The sequence below is a fragment of the Xiphophorus couchianus genome, chromosome 1 (genome assembly GCF_001444195.1).
Source record: "Xiphophorus couchianus chromosome 1, X_couchianus-1.0, whole genome shotgun sequence".
In the NCBI taxonomy this organism is placed as follows: domain Eukaryota; kingdom Metazoa; phylum Chordata; class Actinopteri; order Cyprinodontiformes; family Poeciliidae; genus Xiphophorus; species Xiphophorus couchianus.
This window is the reverse complement of record NC_040228.1, coordinates 9,753,440-9,768,439: the sequence shown is the minus strand read 5'-3', so window position 1 is coordinate 9,768,439 and position 15,000 is coordinate 9,753,440. Positions and strand designations below refer to the sequence as shown.

Below are 15,000 nucleotides of genomic sequence, written 5' to 3'. Positions count from 1 at the left end.
GTCCAGAAATCTCCCCGAAGAATCCTTTATCTAATCACAAAAGATGAGTATAACTTTTAACTTCAGAATTTGTTACGAAGTTTTATGCCTTCTTATTATTTTTGCATAGCTCGTAAATAACATGAAAATGTAAATTAATAAGTAATTTGATCGGGTATGTAGATTATTATTTTTAGTTAATCTTGTAAGAAAAAAAAAAGCGTGATTTTTGACATCATGTTTGCTTGCTTTAAGGTCATTCAGTATTCCAGGACGATAATGGGGTAATGTTGCTGCACTTTTAAAAAAAAACAATAATGTAAATAAATCAGCGCAGTCAGGGAGGCAGAATTATTTATTGAAGCATATGTTACATATATTGATAGCTCATGCAAGTATCATAGTGTACTTGTTAATACAAGTGTATTTTAAAACAACAAATCAAGTTCAGTCTTATCAGTGGATTTTGTTGGCATGTTGCTAATCCCAACAAAAATGAATTTCTACACAGAGGGATGATCTGTTCATGATGATTAAACAAACAAGCTCCACCTTGTAGGTGTAAAAGGTTCCAGCATTCCTGAGTAGCTTCTTTCCCCAGACTGTCTCTCCATTGAACGCAATGAACAACTATGGATTAAGTGTAGAAACCTCTATTGTAAAACAAGAGGTGCATATTTGCATAGTTTTAACCAAAAATATTGGACATACATAGTAATATATGTAAATACTGTTGTTGTAGTTTTTTAAAAATTTCCTCTAAAGTTTTTATATTTAGCGGTATATGTAACATATGTACGCTGAGCTTATCTAACTGAAGTCAACTTTCCTGTTTAAGCACAAACTTGGCCATTAAATATGATTCTTATTCAGCACACTGCAACATATGGAGAACCCCTCAAAAATTTCATCTTACTGGCTTATCACTGCTTACTTTTATTGATTGTAATTGTACCATTGATGTTCCAAATGTACCATAATTGGACTGAACTTAACCATTTATTGAATTTGATTGTACTGATTAGGACAGGACTGGATACGAACTTGATATATTGTCTTGTGAAGTGCTTTGATATCACTGTTGCTGTTCAATGATTATGTAGTCCACATAAAATATTCAATTCAATTACTTTAACACTAAAATGTAAATGCAAGATTTAAAAAAACCAAAAACATTCCACATTTTTCTATTATTACACCAAAGATCTTTAAGAAGTGCTACATCTTATTCAACAATAAAACATAAAAAAGCAAGACAAAGATTGTTAGTGCAGTTTAAAATATAAGCCAAATTTCATGTCTCTTACTGGAAATGAAATTCCAACAACAGTGACAGTGCAGGACCTTGAGGGATAAAATAGGTATAGTGTCATTAAATTGTGACTGCCAGGCCCACTGGCTTGGCCCTGCTTCTCTAGTCTGGGGAACATTGGAGCAGGGATTATAATCGCAGGATTACGCCTCTGCGGTGAAACTGTTTTATCCTCAATGCAGGCACAGGTAATCCAATCACTGCTAACCTTCCACCAGAGCCTCTGGACATTTCATTTCCCTCTGCATCGCCGTCGAGTGAGCACAGAAAACGGCGCAATGAGGCCCGGGAGAAGAGCGAGGTGACAGAATGCCGTTCATTATAAGGGGGAAACCCCTGAGGGGTAAGTTTATGAACCTGGAACAAAGTGCGTATTTACAAAGGAAAGACAAAAATAGTAGATGACGTAATTCAGCCACGATCACCAGATATTGGTTTTCCAGTGCCATCAACGCTCCCCCCCTCCCCACCCCCCCTTCCTCCTCCACCAAAACTCTACTCTTATACGTAGGAGTAAACTTTGTATTTTCCTTCAGGCTACAAAAAGTGTCTAAAACAATTAGTGTTTTTTTGTTGTTGTTTTTTTTATGTAGATGAGTCTCTCAGGCTTGCACCCTTGCGCGTTTTCTGCGCACACACTGTTCTGGTCGCTCCAACTTTCCACAGGTCTCCCCTCTCGCCCAGCCTCGCAGTGAGAATAATTGACAGCAGCGGATTGACTGGCCGCCGCTGCTGCTGCCAGCCAGCCAGCCAGTCCTCTCGGATGCGCCGTCGAGTGTGTGCAGCCAGGCAGGCACCCGGATGTGTGGCGAAAATGTTCGGCGCTCCTCTCAGGGTTCTGCGCTCGGAAAATCTTCTTTTATAGTTCAGGTTAGCGCCTCCGCTGCGGGTTCGCTTCGTCGTCTTCAGGGGGGTTCCTTCCAACGATGAGTTGGATTTGAAACGGATTTTTTCCGATGTGGATTCGAGGATGCAAGAGGCGGATGAACAGTCTGAAGGTAAAAAAGAAAAAAAAAAAAAAAAAGCTGCTGCGCGCTGAGAGCAGGAGGAGAGTTGGAGCGCTGAGGGGGCGAGAGCGCTCGTTTGATTTTATTCCCTGGCTGTCCCCATTACCTATCAGATTTTTATCCGAGTCGTGCCTCCTGTTGAGAGGATGCTCATAGGTTCCTGGCATTAATTTCTGAGAATATTTATTTGCATATAATAGTATTTTCTTCAGTGTTGCTTTAACATTTCAGCTCCATTGAAGCGGGGGGGAAAAAATGGTTGACTCTATTAGTTGTAATGCCATGATCAATTGAAAGTTGTATGCAACGCAGAACAAACTCAGAGATGCTAAATAAACTTTTTAAGCAAGTTCTATTTTTTTAAAATTAATAAAGCAATGTAAAAGTGTTGCAAACCAGAAATCAAATATTTTCAATTGAGCTAACATGATGAAGTCATGTTTGTTCCTCATTTTCCAGTATGTTTGTTCCAGTGCTACATGATCATGTAAGGCTAGACAAACATATGTCAAGACTTTTTATATAATGAGATTCTCAGAGCAGTGCAAAGTTGATTAAAAATACATTATTTTAAGGGATAAAAAAAGATTTTAGACAAAATAGGTAGCATAATCTGCTTTAATTTATTTATTTTATTTAAGTGACAGTTCTTCTTTAAAAAATAATATAACGTATTGATCATTACTGCTATTTCTACCATGGGCTTATTGCTGTTTGGATTTTTGTGTGTTTGATTCATCCTTCGTAACATCCTCATCTGTACCGGATGTTCAAAACAAGTGTTCAAAAAAAGTTCATACATATGCATGCAATTTAGATAAAAGTAAAATTATGTCATTTTCAAAATCAAGGCATATGTACATGTATATTTTTTTGAGTGGGTATCACTTTGACGTTACACAAAACCTCTTGGTTAATAAAAAATTTTACTTTAGAAACAAATGCTTACATTTAGTGTAAGAAAAAAAATATTCATTCATGCAACATTTTTTTTATCACTAATTGGCAATAGTGATATATGATGCATGCTAGCAAATTATATAAGAATGTTGCTTGGCCAGCATTCTTATATTGTAACATCTGTTTTCTTTGCATGGCCATATGAGTTGATTCTCCTCATTTTTAATGTTCTTTCAATTCCTAAAGTCTCCAGGTACTAAAATCTTTGGTCAAAAATACACATTATGCATGCTTTACCTCATCTATGAACTATTTTTGTGTTAAAATTGCTTTCACTTTCCCTAACGCTGAGTGTGAGTTCCAAAAACAGTTTCATTTTGATTACGTGTCAAGTATGGATCAACTCTAGTTGCTCCAGACTTTACACTGGCATCTCATTAAAAAGACATTAATGAGATGCCAGTGGGAACAACGCTGGATGAAAGAAACCATTTTGGGATTCTGGAACCAAAATGTTTTTAAACGTTGATAGAACTTCATATCAAATAGCCCATATCTACACCTCTCAACGCTCAATGAACAGTTTCAAAGAATTTGCAACTATTCACACAACAAATTTAAATTCTTAATAAAACTTTCAGAAATCCATTTTTTGACCCTTCTCTCTTTCCTTTGGCATAGGTCAGATTATCAGATGGGAACACAGATATTCTTCCAGGAATGTTTTCTTTTGGTGACATGCAGCGTTGGACAGTAGGAATGGGGTGTAATTCTCTTGTGGAGTGTACCAAACTGTCAAGGGCACTGTCTTTTTTCACCCGTGGCCTGCATTGATTTTAACGACTGCCTCCCTCAGTCACGCCGGCTGTCCCACTCTCCTACTCTTCTGTAATCCTTTTGAACCATTCCTCCTCTGCTCCCTTTTCTGCCAACTTATTTCTGGACTGTTTCCTGTTGGATGCTTGGGCACATTTCTAGCAAATAGTAGTGCAAGACAGAATTGTTCCACAATGTAGAAGTTGAATTTAGTTGTTTATGGGATGACAGCTTTTTAAATTATATTTTATTTTTTTACCTTCAAATTAAATTCTGGCATCTTTCTTTATGTGGAAACTCAAGTATAGATAATCCCTTAAGCCGCACAAAGTGACTGGTCCGCATCAAGAACGTCAAAGCCACAAACATTTATTTTGCTCTTGTCTTATAAAAAAAAAACAATAAGGTATGTTGGATGATTTTTGTTTGTTTTCCATTGACTGGGTTTCTTTTCTACTGAGGCATTCAAGGCTTAAATACTTGACTGTCATTGATTTGGAGGCTTTAATGATTTACAGTAATCAATTTATTTCATAAAAAGCTTTAATGAAATTCAAATAGAATAGCTTGTTTATCATAAATCTTTTTGCATTATCCATACAGAGTGAAAAAAATAGCTAAATAAATATATATATATATATATAAACTAGGTATGGCTAAGCAAGTTCTTGACTCTCTGTAGCCATCAACAATCTGTCAGGGTAATTCTTTTAAAAAAAAAACGTTTTTCAGAGCTCATTTAAATTATTTGTATGATTTGAGGGAGATTTGGTTCAAAAGCTTAATGTTAGTCAGCCATGTCAAGACCAGTTTTAGGTGCGTTTTGGGATTTTTGTTCCAAAACTCCTACCTTTCCAAGTTTTTAATGTCAGGCTGTTAATATGAGCTGAAATAAGAAATCTTCTGTATTTTCCATCCAGTTGGCTGTGAGAAAGCACCACAACATGATACAATCATCACAGTGTTGGACCCTTAGTGTATTGGTTTTAAAAATTTCACTTGACTTTTCCAAACATAGTCCTGTCTTTTGTGGCCAAATAGCTCAGTTATTATATTTTTGTCTTGCAAATTGTCTCATAACATTCTCGTCTGTTTTCCACCCTGTCTTTCCAGGGGCACAATATGCCAGCAACAGAAAGACCACTCCTTCCAGTGACACTCCCGCGATCTGGTCTGACAGCCGTACCAGCCTCCACCAGCTCCCTTCTCCAGAGCCCATTCAGGCTCCGGCCAGCACTGGCAAGCCTATCGGCTCCTCTTGTGGTCTCCTTGGGGCGAGTAGTAGTAGTCAGGGTGGCTCTGGTTCTGGTGTCAGCCCAGTGCTTGCGTGGCATGCCGCCATTACTGCTGCTCGACAAGCGCAAGATGACGTCGAAACGCCTGAAAAGGACTCACGTCCCTCGGCTTGCGCTTCTGGTCCGGCTCCTGTTGGCTCACTCGCACAGAGGAAGAGACAGCAGTATGCCAAAAGCAAAAAGCAAGGAGGATCCACCAACAGCCGGCCACCCAGAGCGTTGTTCTGCCTCACCCTCAATAACCCGATCCGAAGGGCCTGCATCAGCCTGGTGGAATGGAAGTATCTTTTTGTCAGGAATTGTCACATTCATTAAAGACTGACCTTTAGAGATGATCTAGAATTTGAATGAATTTCAACCGGAAAATGCATTGAAGCCGTGGGTGTCTTTCCTTTGAACATAATAACTTTGCAGGATATACTATGTGTGCCGCTGTTGCTTTGTTTGCAGTAACTAATATAGAATACTGCGGTGAATGGAGTCACTGACATAGGGAATAGACTGGCATTGCAATATCAGTTAATGAGAAGAGGAAGCACTGCAACAAAGCACAGCAAAATATCCAACAACAGATAAAAAAGATATCCAAGAGACAGGTGGTTATTACTGCTGCATACACTGAGTACTTTTTGAAGTAAAAATTTCTCCTATTATCTTTTGAAAGTTATTTTACCCCATTGCTATTTGAATTGAAGAAAAAGTTGGTAAAGACAATAAAACCGATAGGTTTGCAGCACCAAAAGTATGACTTCAAAAATAACTTCTTACTGAAGCTGAGAATGTGACACTGTGAATGTGAATATTTCTTTCCTTAACATTTTCCTTTCAGACCATTTGATATATTTATACTCCTGTCTATTTTTGCCAACTGCGTGGCCTTAGCCATCTACATTCCCTTTCCTGGAGATGACTCCAACTCTACAAACCAAGAACTGGTGAGTAGTATTATAGATGCTAGGTATATCACAAAGCTGATTTCAGCTGTGCATTATTAGTCCATTATTAGACTAGTTATTAGTCCAATGTACAGAAAACAGATCTTTGCCAATTACTAAGCTGTTATGTTGGAGATAGTAATAAAAAAAGGATATGTCCATTTGGAATATACAAGAATACTGGAATGTTGGAGATAATGTGATAAAATGGATTTATTCTTTTTGAGCATTCTTTTTAATCAATCTACTATGAGACCATGCAGAAGCAAATTTGACATTACACATTCTCAGGATGTTAGGTGTCAGATTTGCTAGACACGTCGTGTCAGACACGTCTGTGTCTTTTTATCAAAGACACAGACGTGAAAAAGTAGACTCTGCCAGAGTTGACTGTGCAACTAAAATGGCAAATCTTCCATTTTATGTTACATTGGTTGCTTGTTGTTTGTGTCACCTTGTTTCATTAGCTGCATTCCTGATGCTGGTTGTTGGCTTTTATATAAAAGTGATAGGTCTAGTGTGTGAACTTCATCAGAACATTTCCCGGAAATACTTGAATAAATGTATCTGGTTTCATTGTTCACTTGAGACAGGTGTCGCCTGCATGCATGTGCTTACACACACATACTAAGTGGTTTATGTGTCATGACAAAGAGGAAATCAGAGATGGAAATAACGTTACATGTTTTATCCACCATATAGCAATTTTATAACCTCAAACTACAAATAAATAGATTTTATTACTTTTCAAATGAATATGGATGAATTTGTTTCAGAGTTTGTAACACGCTAAAGTTACATCCTGATTCGAAATTAAGCTGTCTGAAGCAGCATTTCTTATTGCTTTCCTTATCCATACCCACGTATCCAAAACAATAATTTCCTATGGACAGAAATCCCAAGATGGTCCTCCTTGTCTGTTGTAGTAGCAAAAAGCACCGGTGCGACTAATAACATTAACAGGCTCGGTCTGGATTAGTGTCTCTGCAATGACGGTCACTGACACGGGTGTCTGAACCAGGTCCCTGAAACTGGGTCATTAAAATTGGATCAAGCCTTGTTATTATTTACCCATGAGCTCTCTCTGCTTTGACTTTCAAAGTCTGTTGAGGCTATTTGTACGGGGAAAAGTCTACATCTTCAACAGGACTGAATGTCATGTAGGTTAGTGAGGTAAATCTTGCTTGTTGTTCATAAAAGATGCAAAGGGTATCTCAGGGAAGAACTTTTGATGGCGATAGATGAGAGTTGTTGACAGTGTCACAGCTGAATGAACTGAGCAGAACATTCTGGTTGGACTGATGCTGCACCTTCCTTAGATCCTCTGAACAAAGCTGGAATGTATTGAAGCCACAGTATATGTAATGCTGGAGTACATCTTCCAAGGAATGTGTGGAAGTAAACAGATTGCACTTGATTTAAAGACCAACACAATACCATGCAAGTCTATTGAATCTATTAGTTTACCAATATGTCATCATCATCTTTGAAACTTGAAACATATGTACAGTTAACCCAAAGTTATTCATACTTCTGGAAATAAAATACATTTCTTCTGTTGTGATCCAGACAGACGGAAATTTAATTACATAGAGAAACTATTGAGCAAGTAAATAATTTGGGCGATTGCAAGTAGTCCTTTCAACCTCAATGACTTGGATTTCATCACTAAAGATAAATCATCAAAATACCAGTGAATATGTATAAAAGGCTAGTTTGCAGTTATAAAGAGTGCAAATATATATTTTTTCTGATTACTAAGTAGAGGTAAAAATGACCTGTACTTACTTTTTATTACAGCATTAAGAAAAAAAAAATTTTTTTTTTTGTTTCAAAATGCATTGTCCTTTGAGATTGCTATATTATTTTTTGAGTGATGCCCATCTAATTTCCTGTGAGAAACAAACTTCATAGTTGCATAAAATAAATTTTTACATGTAAATCTATTTGGGGTATTAATAATAATAATTGCTGATTCTTTATACTATTATTCTTTTGTCTATTTTCAAACCAAGATTTACATAATCCCCAGATCACGGTTCTGGTTATTATACTGTTTCCAGCTGAAACAGTACATTTTTACAAAAATGAAACTTGCAGCAGAAATAAAAAAGATAGTAGGTAATATGACAGTATCTTTTTGATTTCTGCTGCACGTTTCAATTTTTGTAACAAAGTTTTTCGAATGAAGAGGTATCCCCTCCATGTGCTCATCACTAGCACATCATCTTCATTAGCACAAAGGTATTTAGGATGAGGCTAAAGGAGAACGATGTCCTTATACACTGCCACTAAAATATCTAAAACTTTCTCTCAATTGTTTTCTTACTAAGTCAGCATGCTTGTCATAAACGATCACCATAAAAAGTATTGGAAGTGTTGCCATAAAACTTGCTGCGAGAACATGATTGTTGGTAGTTTTTTTTCAGAGGCGGTGGCTATTCCAAAATTTAGATCTCTGTTCTGTAATTTAAATTAGTGTAGCTGTGTTGTTTGACATGCATCATGTACCTGAACCAAAGACTAGAACTACTGTGGTAGGAAAAACGTCACTGTTTGTAGCACTAGCCAGCTGCTGTTGTCACGTTCACTCTACTTACTAAGTCACATTTGTTGTGATGTGGTTGACCTCAGGCTTTTTCTTTTCCATCTTGCTTAAAGATCATTTGCAATATTTGTAGATGCCTGACTATCTTGAATGTGATATTTAAATGATGACAGGCTAAAAAGGACATGTTTAATATCTTACGTAATCAACAAACAAAACATTTGTCCTGATGACATTCACAACTATCACTTTTAGCCCAGTTTACAGAAAACGTCAATTCAAGGCATTTTAGCCATGCAACAAATTGGTAGTACAAAAAACAAACCACAACAAAAAAAACAACTCAGGTTCGGAAATGTTTACTGGACTGAACAATTTTCATTTAAGCCTGCTGAAAGAGCAGTATGAATTTCTGATATTAGTTAATACAAACATTCACATTAGCATCAGAAGGCTTTTTTCATACAGACAATACATACAATGCCTTTTTTTCCTCACTGTATCTGGCAAGCAACCTTCTTAGGCTCAGAGGGAATTGTGTGTGTATAAAGCAGTGAGACGGACACAGTTTCATGGTCTGTCAACAGATGGGGATTATTCACGCTGCCCAAGTCTACACTCATCTCTTACTACCCAATTTGCAGTATGTGTAGCTGAGGAAAACAATAATCATTTTGCAATACGTTCTTTGTCTAATGAAGCGTAAGAGACATATGCTATATAGTCTTTTTTCTGTTTGGATGTCAAAGCAATAATTCATTTCTTCTCTTCAAAATATACAGCGTTACTTAGAATTTATTACCAATGGGATGGGACTACACATTGGTAAGATTGTTTAAGTTTTTCTTGCTGAGTTTTTCAACTGGAAGGCTAAACATTTTTCCCTTCTGACTTAATTTTAGATTCATTATTTAATCCACTAATTGTTTCCCAAAAAATAATCTAAAAGTTGTTTGTTTTTTAAACCCGAGAGTTCAAGTCAGGAAGAGAACCAAATAAACTGTTTCATGGAACATTGACTGTGTTTCATACATGCAGCAGCCATGTTGGATGTTTAACTCGGGGTTGCTCCTAGAATGGCGACTATCCAAGTTGGAGTTTCAATTTCAGCAGATTTCCAATTTGATGTTACCACCCAGGTGGTTGGAAATTCCGACATTCTTCTAAACTGAATGCACCATATGATTCATGGCGCCATCAATTCCCACTGTTGCCAACTACTCAATATGGAAAATAGCTCTTGGCTGTCCTAAAGGTCGCTAGAAGTCGCTATGACATCACTGCCTAATTTGCAGATTTGTATGATCTGTGCAGTAGAAGAAAGTACTATCACTCTTGATGAGTCAAAAAGTGATTAAGAAGACTCTGAATATGTTTAGAACTACAAATAATTTAATAATGTAAGTATTTCCTTAAGCTACAAGGATCAATTTAGCATAATATCAAATATAATCTAAAGTAGTTATCAGAGGCACACACACTGGAGGAGGAGAATCAGTGACTGAGGCTGTGTGAATCAAATTTAGGGATTTATTTTAGTGCCACCGCAACATGAGAAATGATTTTCATATTATATTTACATCCTTTGTAATCCAGAGCTGGATCACTGGCAGCTTTGTGCATTCATGATTCAATTGCAGTGTGGAAACAGAGTGAAGTGGGTCTCCTTTCTGCCCTGACTGCAGGCTGGGTCTGCTGTCAGACCGACCACCTGTAAGTGTGTTGGAGGTGCGGGGGACGGAGGGGTTCACGGCAGTTCTCACTGTTGGCCAATGATGTCAAGTTTCCAATAACACAAAAACAAGTTTCTACATTTGCAGATAGTTGATTTAAAACCCCCCTCCCCCAAAAAACCTTCACTCGACTAGTTTGAAAAGTTGCTAGATGTAGCAATAAAGTTGCATGTTCTTAGCACATTTTGACTGATTGCCCATACAGCTCTGATCCTAAGTATTCAGTGTGTGTAGTTATATACACTATCTATTTATTATGGTTTAAACTATCAGGTGTCAGATATCTGCTTTCAAGATAATTTGAGAGCGGAGCTCTTTCTACAGCATTGTTCTTCTGGTAATGTGTGAAGATGATGAAGGCTTTTTAATTAGATACAGTTAGCTTTAGGCTTATAAAAAAGCCGACACAGAGATAATATTTAACTGTTTGCAGTGGATCTATTCTGATCTTCTCCTGGAGTGTGTTTATACCTGATGAATGTGATCGGGTTTTTGAGTGTGAGGGAGAAAGAGAGCGTGCAGGAGGGCAGAGAAACTGTGCGTGTGAGCAGTTTGAGGGATTAAGCTGGGCAGTGGATTAGTAGTCCCTAAATGAGTGGAGGTTGCTGAGGCAGAGAGGAAAAGCGGGATGATTGATAGAAGGAGGGATGGATGGATGGATGGATGGATGGATGGATGGATGGATGTGAAAATAGACAAATTCACCTACATCCTATATTTTATGTCTTTCACTCTGCCGTCTATTTGACTTAATTTCTTTTTTCGTAGGACTGACAGGGTGATTTTGTTTTTTTAAAAAAGGTCAAATCAAGCACATATGCCAGTAAAATGGTGTTATCATGGCTGATTGGTGTGTAGAGGTTGTTTGGTTTGACTGTAGAGCTGCTGCTGACTAGTTTTCAGGGTTTTACTTAACAACTGAAAATTTCAAAGAAAAGCAACAACAACAACAAACAAGGATGAAACTTTATAAAATTATTTGCCCATGAATACGAATAAACCAGATTCATAAAAACGTAAGTGAAGTACAGAGTAACCGATCAGATAATCTGATTTGATATCTAAACATTTAAACCAACATTTTGTCTTTGTCAGATGGACAAAATGTAAAGTTATATAGAAATGTTGGTATTTTAGATACTAAAATTACTGACTGCTGTGTTGATTACGGTTAGGTCATAAGAACGGGTCATACGAACGGGTCATCTACTGGGTTTGACCAGTTGGAAGACCGGTTGATTCTGAGTTTCATCAGATCGTTAGTAAGTCATAGAGTGAAGTATCCAAATGTGTCATCCATGTTTGGAGTCTGTGCTGATTATTAGAGTTCATTTGAACTGCATGTGGGAGAGCCTTTCTGTGAACAGCATGAGTCATGGATCAAAGGATAAATAATGTTTTGGGTAATTTAGAGTATAAAGTTAAAACCATGGTAACAAGCTTACTTAAAAATATTAAAAGTAAGGGCAGGATGAATGTTTGATGTAACAGAATTGAGTTTAAATGGACTTTCTTCAAGTGTATCTAGTATGAAAAATACCTGAAAATTAGACTATTACTGGCATGTTTTTGGGTGAATTCGGATATATTTCAGAGTTCAAGCCAGTTTAACATTAGGTCACCATATATAGTGAAGGATAATTAAAATGACATGGTTTTAAACGTGTGGGGTGCTTTTGTCTTCATCTCTATTGACTCAATATTTTTACAGTGACGGCTGAAAATCTTTCAGGGTTTGTCTCTACCAACTTGGAGAGTGGATTGACTTTTTTTATTGCTCTTTGCAAAGTAGCCATAACCCCATAAGATTGGATGGAGAGTGTTTGCTACCAGTGGTTCAAAGATTCTCTATTTGGCTTAGCTCTAGACTTTGACTGAGTCATTCCAACAGAGCGACTCAAGGCTGTTTAGGGCTGTTGTCCTGAAAGAAGGACCTCTCTCCTAGTTTAGAGTCTTTTTCAGACTCAGACAGGTTTTTTTATTATTGGTGTTGTCCTGCATTTAACTTCCTCCATCTACCCATCAATTCTGAACAGCTTCCTTGTCCCTGCTGTAGAAAACAGCTACACAGTATGTCGCTGCCACCACCATATACCACCAAGGGGTTGTGTGTTCAGGATGCTACCACTTTGGTATGGATGTTGATCAAAAAGTTAAATTTTCATCTCATCTGGCCAGAGCCTCTTGTTGTTTATTTATTTCAAAAGGGACAATGCACATCACATAATATGCCAGAGATAAACATAAAGATTAGTTTTCATCTGCAGTCTTCTTGAACATGTTTGTCTCTTTGTAGCTTGTGGCAAACTTCAAATGACAATTATTTTGGCTTCCTTTCAACAACAGCTTTCTTTTTGCGACTTACCCATAAAGGGCAGAATTGAGGAGCACATACATGTATCTCAGCGCTATCCTGTTAGCACAATCTTTCCTCCTGAACTGTGCTTACAGCTCCTCCACAGTCACTATGGGCTTCTTTGCTGCGTCTATTTAATGCCCTTCTTGTTCAGGGTCTCAGAGTCGGTAGGCAGACATATTCAAGTAGGTTTGCAACTGTGTCATACTATTTGCGTTGTTAGGAGATGAATTGAACAGAGCTCTGTGAAATGTTCAAACCTTAAGATTGTTTTTTAATAACCTAACTCTGCTTTAAAGGTTCATATCTCTCCTTTTGAACTTTAATCTGCTCTGTTCTTGGTCTTTATGATTTTGTTTGTTAGCTAATGTTCTTCAGCAAACCTCTGAGACTGTAATAGAACAGCACTATTTACACTGAGATCAAATTACCAAAAGGTGGACTCTTTTAATTAATTAGGTGATTTCTAAGCTGTATCATGTGGTTCACTAGATTTAAGGCTAAAGTAAACCAGGCTGAATACAAATTTTTTTAAAGATTCACTTTATGTCACTTTTTTACATTTCTTTATTGTGATTAACGAATAAATTCTCATTCTGTGGGGTAGATTTCTTATTCTCAAACAGTAGTTCCTCTACCATGTGTGTATATGTGCATAAAATAGGCAACGCACTGTATGTTTGAGGTTTCCATTCGTACAAAAAAGAAAAAAACAAGTAGAAAACTGTGTCTTTTTGTTTTTTTCAATATCTGCCCACACAGATTTGGATCATGTGTAGGTTTTCTGTCTTTTGGAGCTTGTTTGCCTCTTTTATATATAACAGAAAGCCCAAGTCTACACACACTGTTGTGCATTTGCCCAAAGTTCAAATTTTGTCTGTTTTATTGTAAATCTGAGGGTTGAAAGTCAGGTTGCATCACTCTTTTTTTTCCATGAGGGATTAAAGGTTTAGAGAGTAGGGGAAATGAGAGTAAAGCAGCACAGTTTTTTGATCATGTGGCGTTTCGGCGTGTGTTGGTGTGTGTGTGTGAGAGACAGAGTGGGTGAAAGAGGCTGAATGTGTTGTAAAGAACGATGGAGAGATTTGATTTGTGAGGCCTGAGCAATTATGGATCATCACAGACTGCATAGCGACTTCCAAGTTGTTGCATTTATTTCTATCTTCAATTCTGCAATAAGATCATACTTCACTCTGAACCACATATTTAAGAATCCCAGCAAAGGTCATTGCAGCTGACTAGATGATTATTAGTTTCTTTCTGCTGTTTTCTTTTCTTCCTCACAGTAGAATGCAGTTTTAGGACTAAAAGTGTTCTTTGTGAAAGAATGCAGAGGAAAATGACACCAGTGTTTTCTTTTTTTATTTTCCACATTGGTGTGGGAAACATTGCACAGGATGTGATGCTAAATTATTTTTGTCAAGTGCTATAAACCTGTGAATAAATATGAGAAAAAGGGGTGGGTGTGAGCAGTTGGTGCTAAACTAAAATGATGTTTTCCATCTTGTATTAGAATAATCTGCATTGGTAAGAAAAAATGAAGTTTTTAAATTTAAAATTCTGCTATAAAAATACGGATAATGAATAAATACATATTTTAAAGCAAAAAACAAAATAGTTACATATTCTGTAAAGCACTATTTTTTGTGCAGTAACAGTAAAACCTTTTACTTCCCAATAATAAGGTTGGGAGATTAAGTTCCCTGTGGATCGGATAGTATTGCCATTAGCACAGTGAAGCCAATAAATTATATTTTTTTACTCTACAAACATCTTGAAACACAATCAGAAATTCTTTTTACACCACACACCTGAAATCCACTCTCTGATTTTACTTGACTCTCAACAGTGTGGCTGAGTTGCTGTCATTCTCAATCACTTCCACTTTGTTTTAATACCACTAAGAGTTGTCTCAAATATGTACAGCTTGCCTCATGAAACAGGACGTGTCCTATCTTATCACCATGCTGAGCTTCATAGAGCTCCTGAGAAGCATGCATATGTGCTGGATTTTATACATCTGTGGCCAAGGAAGAGATTAAAACGTCTGTGTTCAATGGTTTGAAGGGACGAGAGGATACCTTTGGTAACATACTGTGCCATGATTATGTGTTTGAGT

The 15,000-nt window shown here is 37.2% G+C and overlaps 1 protein-coding gene across 14 annotated transcripts in view; it reads left to right on the top strand.

Moving 5' to 3' along the window:
* The window catches only part of cacna1db (calcium channel, voltage-dependent, L type, alpha 1D subunit, b), a 74,053-nt gene continuing 59,053 nt past the window's right edge, over positions 1-15,000 (top strand). For 13 of the 14 annotated variants that reach the window (XM_028023338.1, XM_028023304.1, XM_028023329.1 and 10 more), the window contains exons 1-3: positions 1-1,634; positions 5,128-5,590; positions 6,139-6,244. In XM_028023338.1, the coding sequence (XP_027879139.1) occupies positions 1,601-1,634; positions 5,128-5,590; positions 6,139-6,244 (603 nt within the window). In that variant the 5' untranslated portion in view covers positions 1-1,600. Of the gene's footprint in view, positions 2,290-5,127; positions 5,591-6,138; positions 6,245-15,000 lie in introns of all 14 variants that reach the window. The other variant, XM_028023252.1, reaches the window with a different exon arrangement.